Source organism: Cuculus canorus, chromosome 2, assembly GCF_017976375.1.
Source record: "Cuculus canorus isolate bCucCan1 chromosome 2, bCucCan1.pri, whole genome shotgun sequence".
NCBI classification, from domain to species: Eukaryota; Metazoa; Chordata; class Aves; order Cuculiformes; family Cuculidae; genus Cuculus; species Cuculus canorus.
The window spans coordinates 108,349,057-108,362,204 of record NC_071402.1 but is presented as its reverse complement, the minus strand read 5'-3'; the positions used below and the strand labels follow the sequence as shown (position 1 = coordinate 108,362,204).

The window sequence follows — 13,148 nt, the reverse complement described above, 5'->3', positions numbered from 1 at the left end:
TTTTTTTTAGATACATGATCTGTAATTTACCAACTGACTTGAAAGAACTGACTTCTGTGCCTCCTTTGTAACTTTCTTGATGTTACAAACATTTCAGATATGACTGTTGGAGCCTTCTTGTCAGATAACGTGGTACTTTTGAGGTGAGATCCATGTTCTTTTCATATGCTGTTGTCTTCTTTTTTTGTCTGTTTTCTATCTTATTTTCTCTAAGTCCTCTATCACTCTAATTTTCTCTTTCATTTACTGTGGCCAGAAAAAGCAAGCTGGATTACTTTTTTAAGCAGAACCTTAGACATGGATAGTGTTAAAGAATACACAATCTCATATAGACAGTGTAGTGAGGGATGACAGTATGTGGGACTCCCATTGCTGTGAATGAAACAAAGGGTTAGAGCCAGAGGGAATGTGTTACATCTTAATGCCTTTTAGAAAGGTTGCTCTGAATTTGTGAGAGGGCTTTTTTATTGTCCTTACATTTGCATAACGTAAATAAAATATGATTTAAGGGAATGCAGCTGAACAAAAAGACAGCTGTGTATGATGTCAGGGTGTAATTTTGCAAGTTATAATGGGACACAGAATGAAATAAGAGTCTTCAGGGAAATGAAATACGGGGATGTTTACAATGCATACAGGATTTGGGCTTCTATCTTGAATGTATGAATTAAGTGCAATTGCTTGTTTTATCTGATGGAGAGAGGTGTGACAGCTTGGTCAACCAAATTATGCAGGTGGAGAGTTGGAGTAGGAACGGGCTTAGGATGCTCAGAGCTGGGGAAGAGAATGGGAAGTTTGAATTTTGCCAGTAGCTCCATTGTTATACTTGTTAATATTTAATAGAAAAATCCTGTGAATACCTAGATGTCATTAAAGGTGGAAGTCTCTTGGAACTCCTGTATCTTAATCTAGATACAGGCTTGTGGTGAGACTCGCAAGGCAAATGTTGAAGCTGCAGAATGGATGTGCCAGCTTGCTTCCCGTTCAAGGCAGAAAAAACTTGACTCCCTTTTCATTTGAATCAGTTAAACAAAACAAAAAGAAAAAGAGATGGGGGGAAGAAATACTTTTGATAATCAGTGTGGGAGGTGGTCACATCTTCTGAAGAGTTTTCTGTTCCTTCATCATGCACACATAGGAAGCCACTTGCTGCTTATGTGAAAAAGTGTGCCCCAGATGGGATTGTGTAGCCCTGCATCTCTGAAACTGCTAGAAAGAAAACTGCATTTTTTCCCCTCATTGTTGTTACTTGCAGGGGGGCCAAAGCAGTCCAAGAAGCTTGCTGTGATATTTAGAACAACATACATCACAACAGCATGGTGACCTCTATCCTCACATTCAGTCATACTTGTGCTTTTCAGAGGAAATTAGAGCATTACTGACTGACTTTGTAGGCAGCCTGATTAATTGCTGCTACTGCCAATTTACAGTGTGTCCCTCTTGCTGTTTAGATTCAGATTAGGATAAAGAAATCAGCTTTACTCTCCCATCTGCCCTCCTGTCCTGTTCCCCCCACCCCCTAACCCCTCACCCCTCCAGAAGTCTTTGTGAAGTCCTTTGGCCAAAACTAACAAATGTTTTGCCAAGTGATATTAAAGTCTTTGGTGGAAGCCGCGGTGACTTGGGCAGATTGTTGTTGTTGTATTGCTCGCGTGTGTGTATGGCCATTTGACAGATGCATTGTTTTTTTTCCCCCCCAGTGAATAACCAAGTGAGCTAATATTAAGGAAAAATCAGACAATGCATCATAGCAGGAGATGTATTTTTCTAGATCACTTATTATAGCATTTATTCTTTTATGGTTTTTTTTCCTCCTTTTTCCTCCCTTCTCTGGCCTAATCGTTACTGTATATATTTCTAGGGTAAGCATTTATCTTCATCCCCCACCTCAAAATATTAACTTGCACTGTTATTTTAGTCTGTGGTAAAAGAGCCTGAGCAGCTGTCTCAGAGATTGATGCGAATCTTGTTCCAGTTGATACAAATTAGGTCTTACCACAATCCCCGCTCTCTTCTCCCCTCTCTCCCCCTCCTCTAAATTGAATAGCTTGTGGAGTGAGAATCCTGGAGTGTCTTACTTATGTGGTCTGGCCTTGAATGGCTGCTTGGACTACCTTAGAAGTGAATCTGCTGGTTGTTGCACATATTTTTTTACTGCTGGAGTTGATTTTGGAAGAACAAGTTCAGGTTGAATATGCATAGAATGAAACCACGAAGTATAACTCTCAGTGAATTTTTGGGCTGAAGTTCTGCACTGGGGATGGCTCAGGAGAGCCTGGCTTTCTGGGTTGCTTTTCCCAGCCTGGCAGGTCTTCTGTATTTTGTGAGAGAGGAGATCCACCTGGGTCCTGATGGCACTTAGCTTGCTTTGTGATTCTGTCTGAGGTCTTCTTCAGCCAGGGATAGTCGTTGCAATAACCCAGTGCCACCTTGCAAGCTTTCTAGAGCTTTCAGTCACAGTGCACTGGTTAACTTCTGAAACAGAGTTCAGCAGCGTGAAGAGTATTCAATCCTTACCACTCTCTGGGAGAGAATTAGCCGAATGTTCCCTCCTCCAGAAAAAAAATAATGTGATGTCTGTTGTCTCTCTTATACTGTCAGAAAAATTGTGTATGAATCTACCTCCTATGCCTGTGCTTCCTCCTTGACCTTCAGGTCAGCAATTTAACTGTAGACCGTTCTCTGGAAACCTAAGGTCTCTGCCTACCTGTTCCTGATGATCCAGGCTGTTTAGCTCACTTGCATGAGCTTGTTGTTCTTGGTTGCCATTGTACTAATTTTGCTATCCTCTTTAGTCACTTGCCGGAGTTGATTATTATAATATCAATTTCCTCAGCTGCCTGCCTGCAGTCTGTATCTGAGCACTGAACTTCAAATTGATGCTATGGTTTTCATTGAGATACCTTTAGTCCCTGCTGGCTAGGTCAGCTACTGATTTATCTTACAGTTCAAATGCAATTCCTTATTTTTTGTGTCTATTCAAAATTGTGCAGTTCACCAAACTTACTTTGTTTTTCCTTGACTGAGAACTTCCCTGTGAGTGATTGCTTAATTCCAATTCTGTGTTGATCTCCAGATCCAGACCTGTCATTACCATGGACATATCCATTTTCCTGCCTGCATCCATCAATATCACAGCTCCTCAGTGCCATGACGGCTTGCAGCCAGTGAACTGCCTTAATGTCACAGCATGCTTTCGCTTCAGTGGCAAGCGTGTTCCTGGAGAAATAGGTAAGGTACCTGCGCCATCCCTGGGAAGGGGCACACTAGCAAGTTGACCTGGAACTGAGGGATCCCTTCAGAGTCAGTAACAGAGCTTTTATGTGAAATAAGTTGTTTTGAAGTGAATCGGGCTATACAATTCCAGAGAGTTGGAGGCACCCTGGGAACCTGGGCATGTTTTTACCTTCTGATGAGACTAATGTAATACTGGGGAAATTTCTTCCTCAGTCAGAGGAAGGATACGTGTCCTTGGGCTTACTGCATGGACAGAGTCCACAGAAGCAATTGATGCTTTCTAAGTTCAAATCCATGTTTACCTCTTGATAACGTATTTCTATATCCCTATCAGTGTTATCAAAAAGCAGGTGTGATTTGCTCTGGATTAATAGTGTTTGAAATTCTACAAGGAGCTCTTGAAACAAAGCTCTATGAATCTGAATTCCTACCAGACATGAACAAATTGTTTTCTATACATCAATCTACCAATCTGTAAAATTATTAAATATAGCGCAGTATTTTTACTGATCTCAAAAAATCTTGCAGGTTAGTTAGTCTCGGTAATACACATGGAGTTTCTCAGGTGAATGGAATTGTGTAAGGTGTGTTATTGCGCAAGCCCTTATGTCTTGACTGCATTAAAATATTTCTTACTTTTTTTACGTCCTAATGTTTACAAGTCTTAGAAATTGTGTGGAATAGTATGGTATACATAAAATGTTTCTAAATATTGTAAGATCTGGGTTTGTTTAGTTCAACCACGATGTTTTACCTTTGCCATGCTTCAGGAATGGCAGAGAACTCACAGTGTGCTGCTCAGGGAAGATAGCTCAGCCTTGCAGCGTGTGATGTCTCTGCAATGGGTCTGGTGAGGAGCAGGGGTAAGCAATGCCTCCTCCTGCTCTGTGCCCCAGACTTTCTGAACCACTAATTGGGAAAGCTGAGAGTTTCATCTGTGCATCCCAGTATGCAGAGCTTCCTGTGGTATTTGGATTTTAAATGAGCCTGAGAAGGAAAAGGCTTTTTGCCACGTCTGCCATTCATATGGAGTGAGAACTGTGACTGCTTGTAGAAGTTGCTCTCTGCAGCTAGTTCCTTCGTCACCTGAACAGCTCAAAAAAGTGGAGTTACTAAATTTGAGATTCCTCTGGATTCTAACACATTGGTGCAACTGAGAATTCAGTTTCTATTTTTGCACTTTTTCCTTCGTATAAATGATGTGTCTCAGCGGAGAAATACATGCTTTGATAAAGTATTTTTTTACTGCCTGCTACTTTGTCAGTTAAGGAAACACTTATATCCAAGTACTGCAGGGATATAAATTCACTTCTGAAAATTACTGATTAGAATTTCTGAATATCTAGGCTTTTTTATGTTCCTGGGAGTACTGTTTAAAATGTTTCCTCTACTTTAATTTCATATCTGTGGCCTTGTAGCTAAGAAGTGAGCTGCCCTTTTTCCAATCTAAATATCTGTTCCCCTTCTTTGCAAAAGACCTGCCTTCCTGTTCATCGTGTCTTATAAGAGTCAGTTGAATTCCTCTGTGGTGTCATACAAATTGCACTCCAAATGACTTATTGTGGTGAAAGCGCATGTGCATCTTTTGGCAAGTAACATCTATCTCATTATAGGAATTTTACTATTAAGTAGATTATTATAAAACTTTCAATCATTGTCCTTTTATACAATGCTTCAAGCAAAGTGATTTGTCTTGAAAAAGTTGCAGCCAGAGGTATCTGACTGCATAAAATCCCTTAGGGATATGATTTGGATAGAATATCTCCAATAAGCTTTCCATTTGCAATCTAAAAGTCATTTTAATTATGTTGCAATTGAAGAGTATCAGTTAAGCAAGGGTGGAGCAATTAATGCAAATATTGCAATGATTCCTCTCCTGCATAGTTAAATGTTGAGAGAAAAATAGAATATCCCTGTAGGTGCATCGTTGTCTGGCTCAGACTCTGAAAGGTGTATTGAGGTGTTGAAATGATATGTCAGAGTTTTGTGGCTAGAAGTTTTGGGATCATCTCATCTTTGGATGTCTGGAGGTGGTCTGTTAAGTCAGATGTCGAGAACATAGCGCTCACCAGCAATGCCACTCCCCTAAGGCTTGTCAGTTCAGACACTCAGGACTGCTGCTTACTGGTGGAAAGCTGGGTGTTGCTCTTGCTTTCAGACAGCTGAAGTTGTTCACCCACTACACAAAGTTTAGAAGGTCGTGCCGAACATGCAGGAAACATTCTTCTGTGGCAAATGTGTATCTTCAATGCTTATTTGAATGTGTGATTCTTTTGTTAACTGGCTTGCGAGGGAAAGTTGTCTTCATCTAGCACTGCCTCACACTTGTGTGTAAGCCTTCCTCACCCTCCTTTTTTTTTTTTCTTCTACTGGTAGTTGCAATGCTACTGGTCATGTGAGTAGCTATCTGAGGATTTGTGTTTGATACTGCTTGATATTGCCAATAATGGTATAATTCCCACCTGTTTTGTGGATACTTTTTTCAGAATACAGGCTTCAGAAGTATGAATTTATTGCTGAAATGCTTTTGTCCGAACAATGAGCCGTGACCTAGGAAAGCATGTGCCCTGCATTGTGTGCCAGGCATTGTCTGACCCTTCACTCTGCCCCAGCACTTGCTGGAGAGCCGAGTGTCTAGTCGTACACCCACAGACAGAGGCAGCCTCTGATACATCCTGAATGTGTGAGGAATCGGGCGTTTTCAGTTTTTGCTTTTTCACCTCGAAATCTCACTTGGGCTGTTCCTCCCTCACTTGAGGGGCTGTTGCTTTGTCAACCCTAGAGTCTCAGTATCTGCGGGAAAGGATGAGAGAAAGGCCTTTCCTAGCCTGGATGAGCAGGCTTGAGGCTGTTCAGACTGTACACTTCTGGGTGGCCAGAACAAGAAAACAGATGCTGCTGGCATCTCTATGCATGAAATGATCTTTCCACATTCATCTCTGCAGGAGAATGGAAGTAGACTTGTGCTCACAGTCTGCATAATTTCCTCTACAATATTAAGAGCAACAATAATAACAGTGCTATTGTTAGAATTAAGTGAATTTTAGTGGCAATGAAAATGATGGATTTGGGGCATTTGGGTAGATTTAGGCAGATGTGTTAGAAACTGCTTTGAAGTTTCTCCTGTACTCATCACTTGTGTGTTGATTAATTTCTAGGGTAGTACTCCTGTCCTAGATACTGTCCACTAAAAGACTGGTGTGAGATGCAGTGTGCGATAATAGGCTGATATTTTCACTGAATATTTTTCCAGGATTGAAGAAACATGCCTGATTCCAAATGTGATGAACGTGAACATTTGTCTTTATCCTGTGTTTGGTGCAGGAGTATTATTTCTGTCTGTCTCTCACTTTTCCAGTCTGCTTGGATGCTGGCCTGAGTCAGTGCTGCCCTCTGAATGCCTCAGAAGCAGGGATGCTGTAGGAATGCGTTGTTAGGTGTATGAAGCTGTGAGGAGGGATACCTACTGAGAAGGTAGAATCATAGAATCACCAGGTTGGAAAGGACCCACTGGATCATCGAGTCCAACCATTCCTAATACTCCCTTAAACCATATCCCTAAGCACTTCATCAACCAGTTCCTTAAACACCTCCAGGGAAGGTGAATCGACCACCTCCCTGGGCAGCCTGTTCCAGTGCCCGATAACTCTTTCAGTGAAGAATTTTTTTCTGATACCGAGCCTGAACCTCCCCTGGTGGAGCTTCAGGCCATTCCCCCTTGTCCTGTCCTCAGTCACTTGGGAGAAGAGGCCAGCTCCCTCCTCTCCACAGCCTCCTTTCAGGTAGTTGTAGAGAGTAATAAGGTCTCCCCTCAGCCTCCTCTTCTCCAGGCTAAACAACCCCAGCTCTCTCAGCCACTCCTCGTGAGGCTTGTTCTCCAGACCCCTCACCAGCTTCGCTGCTCTTCTCTGGACACGCTCCAGAGCCTCAACACCCTCCTTGTGGTGAGGGGCCCAGAACTGAACACAGTACTCAAGGTACGGTCTCACCAGTGCCGAGCACAGAGGGAGAAAAACCTCCCTGGACCTGCTGGTCACACCATTTCTGATACAAGCCAAGATGCCACCTGGGCACCCTGCTGGCTCATGTTCAGTCAGCTGTCAACCATTACCCCCAGGTCCCTCTCCTCTGTGCAGCTCTCCAGCCACTCTTCCCGCAGTCTGTAGCACTGCATAGGGTTGTTGTGCCCCAAGTGCAGCACCTGGCATTTGGCCTTGTTAAACCTCATGCCACTGGCCACGGCTCAGTGGTCCAGCCTGTTCAGATCCCTTTGCAGAGCCTCCCTACCCTCCAGCAGATCCACACTTCCTCCCAGCTTAGTGTCATCTGCAAACCTGCTGAGGGTGCACACAATGCCTTCACCCAGGTCATCGATAAAGACATTGAACAGGGCTGGACCCAGGACCGAGCCGTGAGGAACCCCACTTGTAACTGGCCTCCAGCTGGAGTTAACTCCATTTACCACCACTCTCTGGGCCCGGCCATCCAACCAGTTTTCAACCTGCAGAGTGCTGTGAGAAACTGTATCAAAGGCTTTACTGAAGTCCAAGAAGACTACATCCACAGCCTTTCCCCCATCCAGTAGTCGAGTGACTTTGTCATAGAAGGCGATCAGGTTAGTTTGGCAAGATCTGCCTTTTGTAAACCAATGTTGACTGGGCCTGATCACCCGGTTCTCTTGCATGTGCCTCATGATAGCACTCAAGATTACCTGTTCCATGACTTTCCCCGGCACTGAGGTCAGACTGACAGGCCTGTAGTTCCCTGGATCCTCCCTGCAACCCTGCTTGTAGATGAGCACAACATTAGCCAGCCTCCTGTCTAGTGGAACTTCCCCAGTCAGGCAGGACCGCTGGAAAATGATGGAAAAGGGTTTGGAAAGGACATCCGCCAGCGCCTTCAATACTCTTGGGTGGATCCCATCCGGCCCCATAGACTTGTGGGTCTCTAGCTGGGCAAGCTGGGTAGGGACAGCACTGGGGGAAAAGATTTGAAACAATGTTTGAAGTATGAGGAAAAAGAAAGCTTTTTGGAAGGAGATGGGGGGGTGGTGGGATATCCTATGTATATAGTCATTCACTAGGGAAAGTTTTTTTTAATATTTTCGTTACTTAAGAATTTTCTCTGCAAGCGAAGTTCATGAATCATTTTCTCCTTGTAATTACTGGTAGAGACGGCAAAGAAACACGTTCCTCTTCCAATGGTTTTTGTTATTATTTAGTCAGTTCTTAATTTTCTCCATGTGGTGCCTCCCCTCCCTCGCCATGAATCAGTACTATAGCCCATAGTTTAACAAGCACTTACGGATGTGTGTATTCCTCCTGAGCATTTTGCAGCCTGCTTTTTGTGTGCTGCAGTATCATCTGAGTGGGTGATGAAGGGATGTGCTTGGGATTTGTAACCCCTTCATTAGCCAGCTGTGATTCTCATTATAGCTTACTGGATACCACTGCGTGATTTCAATGCCTTCTAACTCCTCTCTGTTTCAGGACTGCCTTTAGCCCTGTGAGGGGATGACTTTTGTATTGTAAGTGTGTCTGTGCCACTTAGGATGAAAATCTGTTATAAAATGCCTGCTGCCATTCATTTGGTGCATCTATTACTGGCTGGAGTAACTCCCTTGGTCCGCTGGCTGGTGGTCTTCTTGCAGATATGATAAAAAAATTCTCAGAAGGAGCTGTTCTCAAAGCTTTTAGGCATTTAACTTTAGTTATGGAAATAGAATAGTCATTAGAAGAATCTAGCCCTTCATCTGAGTTCATCAAGTCCATGCCAGAGTTTTATTTTGATCATTTGAAGCTGGGTAGGTTGATCCCCAGAAATGTTTCTTATCAGTCCCGTTTAAAACTGCTGGACAAATATTTGAAGTTATTACCTGGAAGAGTTAATTTGCCAGTGAAAATTTGCCTCCTGACCTTCTACTGGAGTGAGCAGGAGGAACTTACACCACCAGTGGTGTGAAGTTTGGACAGTTATCTCCCCACCCTGGTTGCTTTTTGGAAGCAATGAAGGTGGGGAGGGGAAAAAAGAGTGTTACTCATGATATTTCAGTTTTTCCACTGATGTGACATCATTGGATATAACATAGAAACTAGTTGTCAAAATAAAGGGGAGGCGGGGTGGAGGAAGGCAACTGTAGTGCTTGATTGAAAACATCCACTGCCTTTGCAGAGACACGGTAGCTAGGATAGCTTTACTTGGTGTTGTGGTATGGGATTTGCATTGGGATGCATCTCTGTGCCTGTAGCAAGCAATTGTTCAGTGTAAGTAATATGTTTTGCTTCCTTTGGAGAGCTTCTGAGCCTCCCCAGGCGCCCCTGCGTGCTCTGCAGCCCTGCCTTCCTTTTTGAAGAGGGCTGCATCTTCCCACAAGGCTTTTTACCTCTGCCTACGCAGGGCCTGGGTTTGCTAATGGGCTTTCTTGTCTTTGTTCTTGGGACCCCAGTGCAGATCTTGGCATGTGTATGTGCATGTGAGGTTTTGAAAGCAGAAGGGAGACAATTGCAGATGCATGTGGGATATGTACACTTAAAAAAAAAAAAAAGTTAAAAAAAAAAGGTTTAGAAAGAAATTGCTGCCATTTTAAACAGTCTTGAACCCTGTGTTTCTGTTTAGGTGGTGCTTTTTAGTGGAAGTGAGCAAACCCCTCTTCAGTGAGATTTTCTGGTGCTAAGCTTGTCAGAGTTTGAAATGCTTTCAAGACATTATCCTTCTAAGCAAGTTATTCTGCCAGAAGCAAGCAAGAAATGTTCAGGTGGAGCCCTGTGATGATAGTTACTCTGTGGGTTTTCTTACTACATAGGTTATGTCTCAAGTTGCTTTGTGTGAACTTGTGAATGAGCTTTTCATCCAAATGCAACACACTGCTAATGGAAATGGTGTCAGTTTGATTTATGTGAATTATGAATGTTCACAGAGACTTTTGCACCAAGTTTTACGATATCATTAAATAAATTCTTCAAAGCAGTGAAAGTTTGGTAGAGAAATGATTGGAGGTGATAGCATTGGCAGTAGCATTAATTTAGAGAGATTAGGATTTTCACTGATTTGAAATAAACACCACCACAAAAACAAATAAAACCACACTAAACCCAGCAAAGGCTGAAATTTGGTGTGGAAGACCTCAGTCCAGGAATGTGTTATATTTACAGTGTTTGTTTATAAAATTCTCGCTTAAAGAAAGTTTACATTTATCAGGAGCATATCAATCATTTAGGACTTAAAACATAAATAAAAGAAGGAACAATAATTTGGCAAACACCCTACATATGTAACAAATCAGCACAGGAGCTGGTGCTGGCTGTCATTTACAAAGATTATCAACTAATTAAGACATTTATAGTGAGCCAGTCTCATGGTGTTCCCATTACTGCCTTGATAGCAGCTGAAATCAGTACAGGCTGTGGTCTGTGATGAGTGAAAGAACCTCACAGCCAGTCTTTCTCTTGTCTGTGGGCAGCAGCAGAACAAGCATTCATACTTCTGTTGCAACTTCATTGCTTCTGTTCCTTCATTTACCAGCCGGAAAGGTATAGGCAGCTAGGATTATTCAGTCACTGTACAGCTACTTCAGGTAACAATTAAGCTTCCTTTTGGACACATACACATCCAGTCACAAACCGATTGTGTGAAGCTACCTATCCTGTAGAACAGCAAGAAACAGGATTTACAGAGATACAGCCCATTAGTCTCTGGGTACATCTTCTATGTCAAACTGCCAGGGATGCCTAACACCTAAGAGAGGGAATCTGAGTGTTAGGCATCGACCTCTAGTTAAGGTCTAACTGCTAAGATGACTGCAAATCGACAGAAGTAATTGTCAGGAAATGCCACATCCTGGCTGACATTTGCATGGTTTGTGCTGTTGTAGAAGGAAAACAGAGCTTGAGGCTGCTGTTGTTGTTTGTGTTTGTTGCTTTTTTTTGTTAGCAACATAATTAAAGCATCTCTTATTTCTTTTTTTTTTGTTTAATTAAGTGTGCGTGTATTTTTACACATCATTTCCTAAGGAAAAGGATGGGCTGGGGAATTTATTGACATGAAACCTGGGAGTATGTCAGTAATCGGATTTGGTTTTGTGCAGCCACAGGAAACTTAATGATTGATTGAGGACCTGCAAGGGTTGACCTTTCTTCAAGCACACATGCCCCAGGGGCAACAGGATCCATTGATAAGTGGCTAAAAAATAACTATTGTTCACTTACATCCTTTGTTTTCTTCTTCCTTTCTAAAACAGGTTTGAATTATAACTTGACAGCTGATGTGGCAAAGAAGGAAAAGAGCCAGCAACCCAGAGTTTACTTTGTGACTTCTGGAGATACAGTGGGGCAGATCACAGAGAAGTTACAACTGTCCTACATGCAGGAAAAGTGTGAGCATTACCTAGCCTATGTCAAGGTCAGTCCCTTCCTCTCCTTACTTACGTTCGCCTCACTGCAGTGCAACTCGTTTTTTAAAAAAAATATTCAACTAATTAAAGCCGTGCTGCTTGATTTTAGATCTTTGTTTTCCTGGCTGGTGAATGAAGCTTTTTGGGAGGAAGCTCAGAACTTATTGCTTGGCATGATTTGTCAGCTTGAGCACCATTGGGCCTTCAAGATCTGATTTGATTATTTTTCATTAGGCACATTTGTGGGGGATTTCTTTCTTCTTTTGGCTTGATTTGTTACTACACTTGTTATACTCAAACTAAGGAGGCAATGTTTTGTTTCGGCAGGAGAAGCAGATTTAGTGTTTAGTTTTGTGTAAGATCTGACTGCACAAGGTGCTGGTGATGCAATCTGCAAGGGAATGGTAGGATAACATGGGGTCTGTCCTGAAGCAGTTGGGCTCTTGGTTTTGTAGAGCACCTTGGGTTTCGTCTGAGCTTGAAAATAGTGGTGGAATAACTTATTTTCATGTGTCATGGTCCTACGGATATAGAGTACTTTCCAGACATGCTGGGGCATGGAGGTAGTCTGTTCTTCCGGTGACAAACTTTTAGTCCAGGGTCTAGTAGTTATCTTTGCTTGGCTGCTGTTGTTGAAGAAATGTCACCTAGGTGCCATTCTGTTTGCAAAGCAAGCACAATAGTTTACTTTCCAGCTAAGAAATGTATAGAATGGATTTTAAAATTATATAGGAAGGAGGTTTATCTTTTAAACTGCATATGTCTTACAAGCTCTAATCTGTATCACCAGTCTAGAGGGCAGTGTGAGGCAGTGTGGTTGTGTGGCTGAGTTGCATATCCTCCTTACTGAAAGGCATATTCCCACAGTATGACCTAAATTCAGTGGATATCACTTGGCACTGTCTTGTTTTGAGAATCCAGCAGGTCCAGACATCCCCAAATGTATAAACTTTTCCAGGAAGCTTCTTTGTACCTAAAAACTGTGAGAACAGGAGATAAAATTAATCCTTTGACTTTATCAACATTTTGTGCATGGCTGTTGAGAGAAAATAAAATAAATAAAGGGACCACCAAGGAGGAACTGATGTCCTGTTAAGTTGTGTGGAACTCTGAGAAGAGACTGAATATATTCCGTGGTGGGGTTTTTTGTGGTTTTTTTTTTTTGTTTGTTTGTTTCTGGAACAACCTTTGCTCTCTGTTGTGGAAAAGCTTGTTAAATAAAATGTAGACATACAAGATTACCATTACTTAGAAAATGAGGCTGTAGGTTTACTAATTCTGGTCATTCTCAAATGAGCCTGTCTGTTAGGCTTTAATGTGTTGAGTTCAGATGAAAAGAAGCATGTTCCTTTCTGTCTTAAAACAGTAATGATCTCTTTCACATTAGTCCTGTTGTAGTTTTTGGGTACTGCACAGCATTCGTTAAAGGGCAACATATGTCCAGGAAACCATTTTATTTATTGTAGCATTTCTAGGGAATGCAAAGTTAAGAACTATTTTTCTAGAGAATTCCTGAGAAATT

The 13,148-nt window shown here is 42.2% G+C and overlaps 1 protein-coding gene across 1 annotated transcript in view; it reads left to right on the top strand.

Moving 5' to 3' along the window:
* The window catches only part of ITGA9 (integrin subunit alpha 9), a 215,866-nt gene that overhangs the window by 41,190 nt on the left and 161,528 nt on the right, over positions 1-13,148 (top strand). The window contains exons 13-15 of the mRNA XM_054060077.1: positions 98-143; positions 3,077-3,231; positions 11,474-11,634. Of these exons, the coding sequence (XP_053916052.1) occupies positions 98-143; positions 3,077-3,231; positions 11,474-11,634 (362 nt within the window). The remainder of the gene's footprint in view (positions 1-97; positions 144-3,076; positions 3,232-11,473; positions 11,635-13,148) is intronic.